A 14339-nucleotide genomic window follows, 5' to 3' on the forward strand; every position below is an offset into this window, starting at 1 on the left:
GAAGAAACGAATTTACGATACATGCAATAACCTGCTTTCTGTATTTTATTATAATGAGAGTTTAAGTTAAAATAAATGTTAGAACTATACAAATATGCATTACGAAAACAAATTTTTTTTACTGTTTTTACATTTCTTACATTTTCACATTCAATAAATTTAATAGACCTATTTTAATACAATATGTCTACTAAATTTATTACTCTTAAGCTATTTATTCTACATATGATGGTTTATCATAATTTAATAAACTACCGTACGTAGAATAAAGCTTAAAAGTAGTGGTATTAAACTGTGCGAAGCCCTAGGCAAGCGTACTTGCAATATTCATGTAAATTTATATAAGGCAGGGGAGATCGCTATGGCCCACAAGTTTGGATTATTATTTGACCAATTTAATTTTTTCCTAAGAAATGACTAAGGTAGACTCTAAGTAATAGTTTAGTTAGCCTATATCTTGGGGGAAAATAATTGAAATTGTTCAAAATAATAAACCAAATTTGGTGGGCCATAGTGGGCTCCCGTACCTTAATTTAAAGCATGCAACACATGAAACTTGACTGATTTCTATCGGAATCCTAATACTAGGCCAAGAAGGATACGCTTGTGCGTGTTTGAAACCAGTAAAAACTGAGACTCTAGGCAATAGCCTAGGTTGAAAGTTGCATACGCTTTAAAATCATTTTAATAGAGATATCCTACTTGTAGATTCATAATATAAGTAAAAGAAGATAGTCTTATTTACTATAAATACATACATGCGAATGCATATAAACGAATAAGGAGTATATAGAGTATATATATTTTTAAAATATATTTTCTCCCTGTATAAACTTTAATTACTATTTTCAATTTTATACAATTTTATAAAAATCCAAAAATTACATAAAGTATTTTACTAGCAAATTATATATTTTCATTATTAAAAGAGAAAATAATACGGTTTTCAAATAAATTTACTTTCAAGTTTGCTTTGGGATCAATTGTGATAAATTTCTCCATTTGTCTACCATGTATTTCTCTAAATGATAATCTAATCTCCGTCGTCCATCATCTAGAAAAAGTAGATTAATTGATAATAAATATGTCGTTTAATCTGTCATAGACGAAAGCTCAATAACTTTTTTCATTTTTCGACAGTATAATTGTCTTTTTTTTGTTCATTTTTNTTCTACTGTAAATAATAAAATAATATCTCTCAACTTTTATTATGTTAATTATAATAATAATTGATATTTTCAGATGTTAATAATAATAATAATAATCATCAAATATTTAATTTTATCTGATACAGTATTAGTATTTTTCTTAAAATTCTTGGCATCACAAGAAGCATTTTCAAGCCTTTTATACTCTATATAAAAATATGCTACACTATTTGGGCTACGATTTGAAAACATTGTAGACCTATAAATTCCTATTGCCATCCATCTATCTGTCCTTCCTTAATTTTGAGAATGGAGTTAGATGAAAGATGAGACCAGATATGGAAAGCTTCGGAGCAGGAAGCCCCAATTAACTATATACAAACTTATAGTTTGCACTGGAAGTTGTGTTGTTATTTTAATTCAAAAATATTCCTCTGAATGTAGTTAGCAATAGTCATGCCAGTTACCTAACAGGAAAAGTATGATATACAGGGTCAAGACACTATTAAAATGTTAAGAACATTGTGAAGAAAAATTGTAGCCTAGCATTGTGATGATGTCATGATAAATAATTGCTTATTTTCATTTAAGAAAATGACATTGTTTTTACAAAATTCTTAAATCAAAAACTCTTTTAAATTGGATTTTAAAAAATGAATTTTAGAAACAATAAATTTGATAGCATTTTAATAGCTAATATTTATTTCATTCATTTTGTTAGAGTATGTATTATTTAGAATTTCATATTTATATCAATTAATAATTTTGAAAAAACAAAAAAATACAACAGAAACAAATTGTTAAATGTAATGTTTTTGAATAAAATTGAAATTACATTTGTAAATACAGTACCTCGGTTTTCGTTGACTTCGGTTATCGTCAGTTTCAGTTTTAGTTGATTTTTTTCCATGAAAAATTTGTCTCGGATTTCGTCAGCATGCCCACGGGATTTCTCTGTTAAATTTTGCGAAAACAAAGGATGACCCATGTGTTTTCTGCTCAGTGTGGCATTGTTTCTCATTGTGTGAGCATTACCCCACACATCTAGCCAAACTATTCCATTGCATTTATTTCCTTTTAGCTCCATCATGTTTATTTATTCTTTACATTAGTCTTTTATATTAATTTTTTAAAATTGTTTTTAATATTAAACTCTATATTTATTCTCTATAAAATGTGTTTTTGGTATGTATTTTGGAATGTCTAGAACAAATTAATTGGATTTACATTGATTTGTATGTAAATTACCTTCGGTTTTGTTGGTTTCGGATTTCGGCAATTTTTTTTTTTGGATGGATTATCGACAAAAACTGAGATATCACTGTAGAAAGAAGAGGGGAAAAGCTTATCACCAAAATGCTCAGCAATTTTTTTTACATAAATAATTTAGTTGAAAACTATATAAAAACATGCTAATAAATTAAAATTACTACTACTTTTAATGTTGAGAACATTCAAAATAAATCTAACAAAATATACTCTGAAACAAAGCACTAATACTTCTGTTGTTATTATCTGGTATTTCTGTAAATAAATAACAGATCAATTTTATATAGACTTGTTTAAAATAACTAATTACTCTATAAAAAAATTTTATGATAATGCAGAAAATATTGTAAATTCATGCACAGTTGTTTTTATTGAACATGCATATGTGTGTATGCAAATATAGTCATTATGACAAGTTGTGATACTTTTTAATGTTCCTTGTTGTGAAACCTTAAATCCTTTTTGTTTTAAAATATATTGTGTGTTTTCAAATGTTGTTGATGTTTGGCACGTTATCATTCATTTGATCTGCATGAATTTGATTCTTGTGTTTGGATTCATACTGCACTAATCCAGATAGTGTGCTTTTGCTATGTGGCACATGGGCATCCTTCTCACAAGAGACTAACTCTGCCAGGTCTCTGATAACAGTTGAAAGAAACTCTGTTGGGACATACCATTTTTCAAATTTTGAAACAACAAAGATTTATGGATTCACAACATGTGCAAATTAGGGTTTCTCATTTCCCGGTCTTTTGCTTGTCCCAGGATTCTGAGAAAAAAGTGAACTGTTTCCTGGGATCCTGGGATATAATTATTTTTAAGATATAAAATAAATCTTTAAAATCGAATGATATAATTATTTTTCATTTTTAAGTAACTTAATACAACCTGTAACCTCCCAAAATAATAATAATAATGCTGTGTAAAATATGTTTAAAAAATTACATTTGAATTATATAGAAATTTTCACAAATAGAAAAAGTTCAATAAAGTTTGTTGGAAACTGCTTACAACAAAAATGCCTTTTGAATTGAGTTGAAAATTTAAAGAAAAAATGAAATTAGATCAAACTTCTAACTTAAAATGTAATTTTCACTATTTAAATAAAACATTATAAAATATACAATAATATTTTGTATTAAGATTTTAAAAAGCAAAGATGATCAATACTCCAATTATTCAATCTGAACTTATTTTAGTAATGTGAAAAGTCCTGCTACCAAGAATGTCCTTTTCGATTCAATTCGTGTGGGTGGAATCGTCCTTAATGCATTTAAGAGAAGTTGGATGTTGTGTTTTTTTTCACCTGTAGCCTGGAAGATTTCTAGTTCGTTTTCAAGATGTGTTAGTATTTCTTTTACCATCTAGTATTCGTCCTTTATCTACCTTGGCTGCCTTAATAGCGGCATCGAGCTTATAGCCCGATGAATTTGGCAGTTCGTTTGGCTTTAATAATTAGATTTATGAAGAAAAATTTCATACTTGCATACTTTATACTCGTTTGTAACCTTGCCCAATTTGCACAACCTGGCATAATGCAGTTGTTGAAGCTACTGGGCATGATTAAAAATTAAGACACTATAAGCACAATTATTCCAGATATTACAGGTTCTGACAAGTAAAGAATTTTCAAAGTCCTGTCACAAATAGGCTACATATTGATTATTGACAATCTGTGACGTGCTAAATAAGCAAAAATTTAAAAAACTAATAAGCAGGCCTAAAATTAATAAATACAAGTGTATTCTGACAGTTTATGGGTTAATTATACTTTCTATTTGCAAAATTTCAACTTTAATACAAAATAAGAAAAAAGTGAATTTTTAAGAAATTTGCGGAATTTCCTGGGTTAAAAAACAGCCGGGATCCTGTTGGAGAAGCCCTAGTGCAAATTATGTTGTTTTTTCATCTTGGATGTTCAATAACTCAAACTATCAATTTTTTAATTTTTAATGTCTATGAAGACTCTTGATCAGACTACTAAAACTACAAAATATTAAAAGTTCAGCTAAATCTATTGAGACCCATTTTCCCAAAAGATTTGTGCAGGGTCCTTTACCCTAAACTGTAAGAATTGTAAGAATATTACTAGTCTTTTAATGTGTTTGCACAAAACAGTTGTTCAGAAATGTGTGATGTTTATTTGTGAATTATTATTTTTTAAATGCAACTAAAGTTTACATTTTATATAACAAAAAGTGTCAACTTTTTAGCTTTGCATGGCACCAAATTTAATAATGTAAGTGAAATAAAATTTATCAAAAATAGACATTTAAAAAATAGTCCCTTTTTATAATGACCATTTATGAAATCTCTGCAATTTAAAGTTTTATTTCTTACTAGTGCACAAAAATTCATGGACTTGCTCAGATCATGCGACACTATTACTAGAAATGACTTTTACAAAAGTAAAAGTTTGATTTTAAATTACAAAAATTTCTAGGAAAAATATGTAATTCTCAAAAATTTGAGTTTGAGTAACTATTCTACAAATGATTATTATATGAAAATATACTATTTTATGGTAATATCAATTTTAAATGAAATGTATTTATTTATAATCAATATTTATTTCATTTCTTCAGTTTTTATGATTTTAACTGATATTATTTAATATATCTTTATTCATTTTTTCATATAGATTTTCTTTTTAAATTTCTGGTTATTGGAAGTGCTGGAACTGGAAAGTCATGTTTGTTGCATCAGTTTATTGAAAATAAATGTGAGTAAAACAATTTTATAAAAGTTAATTTCATACTTAATTAAAATTAAATAATGTAGGTTAAAATTAATTTTGAATTATAAGAGAAAATCAAAAATAAAGACAATTTTTATGTAAAATTAACTCATAAGGAAAGGTAACTAAATGACTACCAACTTTTGAATACAAGCACTCCCCTATGAATAGGACAAAACCTTGGAAACTTAACCTATTCATAGGTTAAGTTTTCAAGGTTTTGTCATAAGTACTTTCTACATTAGTTTTCAACTTAACAGTCAAAAATCCTTGATTCTAAGCATCCTTGAAGAAAAAGGAACCAATTTTAAGTTATTGGATTTATATGCTCTGGCACAAGTATGTTTGTAATATTGAGTAGTGTAGTGGTCATATTTCAGCTTATGAATCTAGCCCATAGCTGTTATGGGTTTAAATCTAAATTATTTTAAGAATGTTCTTTTTAAATGACATTTTCATGTGTTTTTTTTTATTTTTGAGGGAAAGGTAAGTACATTTTTTCCATTATTCCACTGAATGATCTATTTTCATATTTTTTTTTACTACTTTACTGAAATAAGTTTTATTTTTCTACCTGCAACTGGATTTATTAACATCAACACACACAATTTTTCACATTTGATATTTGACAACCTTTAACCTGAAGATGATGATCTAAAAATCATCAAACGTGCTGGATATTTCTGGTATATTTACATGCATTGGACTTAATCCAGTTTTACTGAGTACAGGTTTATTAACAATTCTTTGAAAATGGAGAATCATTATTTATAAAAGTTGTTGAAATGAAGTATTTGTGATTAACTCTCAGTCAAAATGGAAAACTGAAGGAATACTAATATATCTGATTTTCCATTTAGAAGTCAGTGTAAGTTTTAACACAGTGCAACATCTCCAACTCAATAGAATGTTTTAATTCCCTTTAATTTGATCATTGTTTATATTTTGCAAAGTTTGCAATAGCATAAAGTATAATAAAAGTATGCTATGGGAAGAATGAGTGAGCAATTAAAATAGAGAACAGTAGAATGAAAATACATGAGTAAATTAGTAAAACATGTAAAAATAAATAATTTGATGATGGAAAAATGCAACTTGCTGTTTTCTCAAAAATAAAAATTAAAAAATAATAATAATTTTAAAAAATTGTTAAAAAAAGAAAATATATTTTGAACCTAGAACAGTCATAGGATATAGGTGAAAGTTGCTCTGTGCTAAATCAGGACTATAAGCTGGGTGTTTAAACAGTTCCAAGCTGGATGGAAGTCTTCACACCTTTTATGTGTGAAGACTACTAACTCTTTCCTGAACTTGAAATCGTGGCAGAGGTTCAAGATATTCAAAACAACATTAAGGCCCATCTTAAGTCACTGGCGGCAACATTCTATGAAGAGGATTGCAAAGTTCATCTTTATATGACAAATTCCTTAATCTTCACGACGATTATGTTGAAAAGTAACCATGTTTGTACCTAACTTTTAGTAATAAATTCATTTTGTTATTTACACTTGTCTTTGTTTTATGGACCATCGAAGGTTGAGAAAAAACCACCCTCATATTTCTGTCACTTTTCCCTCATCTCATTGTATCATTTTGATGATTTTATTAGATTATTTGTAAATAAAAAATATTTAACAAGTTAACTTAGGTCAGTTTCATTAGTCTATTACAGTAACATTGTAAGTACTTGGATGAAAATTCAACAAAAGTTGTACAGCACTTTTTGAAGAAATATTACATTTTTGATTCTTTAAATGGTATTGACTGTGATTGCATGTGTAAAGATGTGAACATCAAGTCCAATGTTGATTTACTATGGTGTTAGTTTACTAAAGTGAAAGTTTTATTTATTCTTGAAGTAAAATATATTTATTTCCTTATAGTTAAAGCAGAGTCTAACCATACAATTGGAGTAGAATTTGGGTCCAAAGTAGTGAATGTTGGAGGCCGTTCAGTGAAATTACAGATATGGGATACAGCAGGGCAGGAAAGATTTAGGTACGTTACCTTGTTCTGAACTCTAAATTTTTGTTAATTCTAATGAAAATAATCTGATATTTAATACAATACAAACTTTTATATTAAAAATCTCATTAAAATTTTAAAACAATTTTTAGATTAATACAATGGAACCTCATATAACGAGTATTTAGCATAATGAGCAAAACAAATAGTAAAAAAATGACTCACTTCACAAGTGATGTTTCGCATAACAAGTAACAAGGAGAGGGAATTGAATAGTCCACGATTGTGCGCATGCTCCCTCAGTCTGTGTTAATTAATTTGTTTCTGTCAAATTAATTAATTTCTAATATTTAATTATAGCCTTTACATAGCCCAAGAATTTGGCATATTGTTTAGTGTGTTTATCGGACATTATTATCTGTTTTTTTTTTTTTTTTTTTCTTTCCTTCCCCCTTTTTCTTTCTGCAAGTGAAATTCTCAAATTCACATTCCAGGTTGGTTCATTCCATGCTAGAAGAAAAGATGAAGATGATTCATGCTCCTTACAATGTATATTGTATAATTTTCTTTGAATAAACATTATACATAAAATATTTGAGTATTTCTTTCAGCATGGAATGCATTGTTGTATTTTACATTAAGAAAAAACAGTTTTTTCCATATAAATTAATGAGTGTTTTGCATTACAAGTAAGATTCTGGAATGAATTATACTTGTTAAGTGAGGTTCCACTGTATTTGTTAACGTTATATAATAATATTTTTTACAATTAATATATAATTTAATTCATTAACATACAATATATATGAAGAATATATTGTTTTACCAATATTGTCCTCACATATCACAAACTTTATTGAGATTCTGATTTTAATATGTACAAAATAATGATTTATGAAAACAGTCTTAATGTTGAAAATATAAGCTTTCATATAATGACATCTGTTAATATTTAGAAAAAAAATAAACAGATGTCATTAGTTATGACTCAAAACAAAAATATCTATCATAGTTTGTCTTATTCATTCATCAGCATCTTATTTGAAGATGACTAATTTAAAATAATAGTATTTATTTATTTTAATCTGTCAACATCAGATAAGGTACTGATGAATNAATTCAATAAAATAATTAAATCTTTTTACAAAAAAGTACAAAATTTTGATTAGTTCTACATTAAGAAAATAAGGTAGAAGTTATCTAGGTAGCCCCCGTGGCTGCACTTCCGGAATCTCGACAAGATGCATGCTTTGAAAGTTAATCAAAGTGTTGCTGTATTCAGATTACAAGATATCTAACATCATTTGATAAATTAATTTTTAAACCATTGCAATTAAAAGTACAGTAGAATTTGGATAAGTGGATTAACATGTAAAGAATGAAATTACAGAGTAATGGTACAGTATTATATGTGTATTGTATTTATTTATTAATGTGTAAATAGTATACTACTTGTAACATACTTCATGACCAAAACTAAGTCCAAAAATAAAGTGATATTACACAAAATTAGGGTTCTATCAAGTATATGGCTTGGTCTTAACGGAAAAACAAAATGCGATTGAAAAATGACACTTAGGTAAGCAAAAATCCACAATAATATTTATTAAGTATATAATAAGAACAGTAATGTGTATATAAACAACAATGATTTAAACAAGAAGTTAGTAATAAATATATATTTCAATTCTTCAAAACAGGTCAAGATCAATTGTGTATAAACAAAAAAAAAGGAACAATCAATAAAAGAAATTCATTTTCCCTAGTTCAGGATGTACAATTAATTAAATCTCTATCTATATCAAATAAATTCAAAAGCAAAGAATACCTCTTTAACTGAAGCAATTAACTCGTAAGAGGTATATAACCTCTTATGAGTTAATTGCTTCATCAAAAGAATGCCAGAAAATTTGGTTTGAAAGAAGTTTGCTTTCAGCAGCTACACCACACTGTTGAATGGGTGTGTCATCTTTTTATCTGCTTAAAAGTGTAATTCTGCACTATCCTATTTACATATTGAAGCGTTACAGAATCAGTTACTTATGGAAATGAACATTCATTTGCTTTAATTTTCCATCCCTAAAACATAAAACATCCCCTACAAAAAATAACAACTAAAAATAATGCCCAAAACAAAATAATGATCAGACTTTGACTCCTTACACCCTGATCATTTGGATCTGTCACAGCAACTATGTATCACTGATCGTGCATAGTTTCACTGTGCACGATCACAGTGCACATGATGCACTGTGCATCATGTGATGTAAGTGCACATCACATGATGTAAGAAAATTGCAGTGTGACATCAGTGGACGAAAGAAATAAAGGCAAGTGATGATTTGGATAATTGGACATTTGGTTAATTGGCATTTAGATAATCAGTTCTACTGTAAATAATAAAATAATATCTCTCAACTTTTATTATGTTAATTATAATAATAATTGATATTTTCAGATGTTAATAATAATAATAATAATCATCAAATATTTAATTTTATCCGATACAGTATTAGTATTTTTCTTAAAATTCTTGGCATCACAAGAAGCATTTTCAAGCCTTTTATACTCTATATAAAAATATGCTACACTATTTGGGCTACGATTTGAAAACATTGTAGACCTATAAATTCCTATTGCCATCCATCTATCTGTCCTTCCTTAATTTTGAGAATGGAGTTAGATGAAAGATGAGACCAGATATGGAAAGCTTCGGAGCAGGAAGCCCCAATTAACTATATACAAACTTATAGTTTGCACTGGAAGTTGTGTTGTTATTTTAATTCAAAAATATTCCTCTGAATGTAGTTAGCAATAGTCATGCCAGTTACCTAACAGGAAAAGTATGATATACAGGGTCAAGACACTATTAAAATGTTAAGAACATTGTGAAGAAAAATTGTAGCCTAGCATTGTGATGATGTCATGATAAATAATTGCTTATTTTCATTTAAGAAAATGACATTGTTTTTACAAAATTCTTAAATCAAAAACTCTTTTAAATTGGATTTTAAAAAATGAATTTTAGAAACAATAAATTTGATAGCATTTTAATAGCTAATATTTATTTCATTCATTTTGTTAGAGTATGTATTATTTAGAATTTCATATTTATATCAATTAATAATTTTGAAAAAACAAAAAAATACAACAGAAACAAATTGTTAAATGTAATGTTTTTGAATAAAATTGAAATTACATTTGTAAATACAGTACCTCGGTTTTCGTTGACTTCGGTTATCGTCAGTTTCAGTTTTAGTTGATTTTTTTCCATGAAAAATTTGTCTCGGATTTCGTCAGCATGCCCACGGGATTTCTCTGTTAAATTTTGCGAAAACAAAGGATGACCCATGTGTTTTCTGCTCAGTGTGGCATTGTTTCTCATTGTGTGAGCATTACCCCACACATCTAGCCAAACTATTCCATTGCATTTATTTCCTTTTAGCTCCATCATGTTTATTTATTCTTTACATTAGTCTTTTATATTAATTTTTTAAAATTGTTTTTAATATTAAACTCTATATTTATTCTCTATAAAATGTGTTTTTGGTATGTATTTTGGAATGTCTAGAACAAATTAATTGGATTTACATTGATTTGTATGTAAATTACCTTCGGTTTTGTTGGTTTCGGATTTCGGCAATTTTTTTTTTTGGATGGATTATCGACAAAAACTGAGATATCACTGTAGAAAGAAGAGGGGAAAAGCTTATCACCAAAATGCTCAGCAATTTTTTTTACATAAATAATTTAGTTGAAAACTATATAAAAACATGCTAATAAATTAAAATTACTACTACTTTTAATGTTGAGAACATTCAAAATAAATCTAACAAAATATACTCTGAAACAAAGCACTAATACTTCTGTTGTTATTATCTGGTATTTCTGTAAATAAATAACAGATCAATTTTATATAGACTTGTTTAAAATAACTAATTACTCTATAAAAAAATTTTATGATAATGCAGAAAATATTGTAAATTCATGCACAGTTGTTTTTATTGAACATGCATATGTGTGTATGCAAATATAGTCATTATGACAAGTTGTGATACTTTTTAATGTTCCTTGTTGTGAAACCTTAAATCCTTTTTGTTTTAAAATATATTGTGTGTTTTCAAATGTTGTTGATGTTTGGCACGTTATCATTCATTTGATCTGCATGAATTTGATTCTTGTGTTTGGATTCATACTGCACTAATCCAGATAGTGTGCTTTTGCTATGTGGCACATGGGCATCCTTCTCACAAGAGACTAACTCTGCCAGGTCTCTGATAACAGTTGAAAGAAACTCTGTTGGGACATACCATTTTTCAAATTTTGAAACAACAAAGATTTATGGATTCACAACATGTGCAAATTAGGGTTTCTCATTTCCCGGTCTTTTGCTTGTCCCAGGATTCTGAGAAAAAAGTGAACTGTTTCCTGGGATCCTGGGATATAATTATTTTTAAGATATAAAATAAATCTTTAAAATCGAATGATATAATTATTTTTCATTTTTAAGTAACTTAATACAACCTGTAACCTCCCAAAATAATAATAATAATGCTGTGTAAAATATGTTTAAAAAATTACATTTGAATTATATAGAAATTTTCACAAATAGAAAAAGTTCAATAAAGTTTGTTGGAAACTGCTTACAACAAAAATGCCTTTTGAATTGAGTTGAAAATTTAAAGAAAAAATGAAATTAGATCAAACTTCTAACTTAAAATGTAATTTTCACTATTTAAATAAAACATTATAAAATATACAATAATATTTTGTATTAAGATTTTAAAAAGCAAAGATGATCAATACTCCAATTATTCAATCTGAACTTATTTTAGTAATGTGAAAAGTCCTGCTACCAAGAATGTCCTTTTCGATTCAATTCGTGTGGGTGGAATCGTCCTTAATGCATTTAAGAGAAGTTGGATGTTGTGTTTTTTTTCATCTGTAGCCTGGAAGATTTCTAGTTCGTTTTCAAGATGTGTTAGTATTTCTTTTACCATCTAGTATTCGTCCTTTATCTACCTTGGCTGCCTTAATAGCGGCATCGAGCTTATAGCCCGATGAATTTGGCAGTTCGTTTGGCTTTAATAATTAGATTTATGAAGAAAAATTTCATACTTGCATACTTTATACTCGTTTGTAACCTTGCCCAATTTGCACAACCTGGCATAATGCAGTTGTTGAAGCTACTGGGCATGATTAAAAATTAAGACACTATAAGCACAATTATTCCAGATATTACAGGTTCTGACAAGTAAAGAATTTTCAAAGTCCTGTCACAAATAGGCTACATATTGATTATTGACAATCTGTGACGTGCTAAATAAGCAAAAATTTAAAAAACTAATAAGCAGGCCTAAAATTAATAAATACAAGTGTATTCTGACAGTTTATGGGTTAATTATACTTTCTATTTGCAAAATTTCCTCAATCTTAACACAAAATAGGAAAAAAGTGAACTTTTAAGAAATTTGCCAGATTTCCCGGGTTAAAAAACAGCCAGGATCCCGTTAAAGAAACTCTAGTATGTCCTGTACAACAAGGTCTATAAACATAAGGCTAAGACACGATACCGTGAAGCATCGCGGTAGTCGCCATTTTGGATCAGTCTCAGGTTATGTGTACGGTGTTGCTAGAACGAAGATAATTGTTTCTTTCGATCTCAATTGGTTGGATTTCTTGTTAGATATATAAATATTTTATAACTTCATATTTTGATACAAATAATGCTATTTGCTGCATGTACTGTCATTCAGTGTGTTCATGTTGCATTTTCTGAAGTAACAATTTTAGTGAAATTGGAAAATATAGTATCGAGTTACTAATAGAGATTTCTTTTAAATATTTTGTTGTTAGATAAAAACAAAAATCCAGTATATAAACTGCTTTAATATTTAACACTTATTATAAAATGTTTGCAGTATGCATCGTTAGGGAGATTGAGGCCGAAGTTTAAAACGCGAAAACGTGTACGTCGGACGTTCAGCGCCGCTTTCCTGTAAAGCGCCTAGAACAGGGGTGGCCAAGACGTGGCGCATGCGCCAAACTTGGCGCATTGGACGATTACAAGTGGCGCTTTAGTCGTTTCTGAGCAACATTGCCAGCCAGATTCGGCTTCATTGCATACACATTTCGGTGCAATCGACCTGTTGACCTTTTTTTTTTCTGCTTGCACGTTACATTATGCATTCGTTACACCACTGATGTCATATAGAACTACTTTATACGGGTAGTGTAGCTACGCGTGTAAGATAGTTCTCTTATGAATTATAGATTATAAATAGTTTCTTCTTATAAATTGAAATACCTAGTTAACGGGTGGCCGAAAATTTTCTCCGCCCCGGGCTGCTAACACTCACGGTACGCCTCTGCGTATCTGAACTCGTCTATCACAAAAATTGGCGCATGGTATGCAAAAGGTTGGCCACCCCTGGCCTAGAAGTTTCAGCCATTTAAAGTAATATTTCATAATACTGTAATTCAGAATAATGTCACATATTACAAATTGCATATTCTAATGAGTAATTGTTACTTACTAATCTGTATATACATAAATATATATGTATGTATTATGTATATATGTATATATATATTATGTACTATATATACATAAATGGACGTTTGTATGCCTACATTTCACTCTGCAGCCAAAACTACATATCGCACATGAATGGTGTTTGTGTGTGATAATAGCCCTAAGTCTCCCATCGTGCACTATGGTGGTTGTGTTTCGATAGCTATAAGGGTGTAGGAGATATGGGGGTTGAAAATGGTTAACTTCGAAAATGTGTAACAATGGAAGTGTCAACAATGGAAGTGTTAACAATGAAAGTGTTAAGAATGGAAGTGTTAACAATGGAAGTGTTGAGTAACAAAGGAAGTGTTAAGATAAAACGGCGTGCAAGATTTTGTGGTTTTTGCGTTTTTGCGGGAAATCGAACGTATTTTTAGACCCATGTAAAAATTCTGTAATTAGTCTGGAAATGGGAGATTTAATTCTTGCATTCTGTGAAAAAGGGTAAGATTGGCTATAATGTAATCTTAATCTTAATTTTAAATGTTTTCGAATAGTCGAGGACCGTTATGTGTGAGTAGTGGGGATAGCTTTTGGAGACGCGTGACTCACATGCTTCAGTTAATTTTTCGTTAGTAAAAGTGTACGAATAACAGAAAAAAGTAGAAAGTGAAAAGTGAATAGTGAAGTGTGAAAAGTAAAA

The 14339-nt window shown here is 28.8% G+C and overlaps 1 protein-coding gene across 1 annotated transcript in view; it reads left to right on the top strand.

Moving 5' to 3' along the window:
• Positions 1–14339, top strand: part of LOC111620174 (ras-related protein Rab-4B) — a 56938-nt gene that overhangs the window by 19743 nt on the left and 22856 nt on the right. Inside the window, exons 2-3 of the mRNA XM_023362059.1 lie at positions 5062–5142; positions 7041–7155. Of these exons, the coding sequence (XP_023217827.1) occupies positions 5062–5142; positions 7041–7155 (196 nt within the window). The remainder of the gene's footprint in view (positions 1–5061; positions 5143–7040; positions 7156–14339) is intronic.

This window comes from Centruroides sculpturatus, unplaced genomic scaffold (genome assembly GCF_000671375.1).
Source record: "Centruroides sculpturatus isolate CEXI.00-Female unplaced genomic scaffold, Cexi_2.0 scaffold202, whole genome shotgun sequence".
Classification (NCBI taxonomy): domain Eukaryota; kingdom Metazoa; phylum Arthropoda; class Arachnida; order Scorpiones; family Buthidae; genus Centruroides; species Centruroides sculpturatus.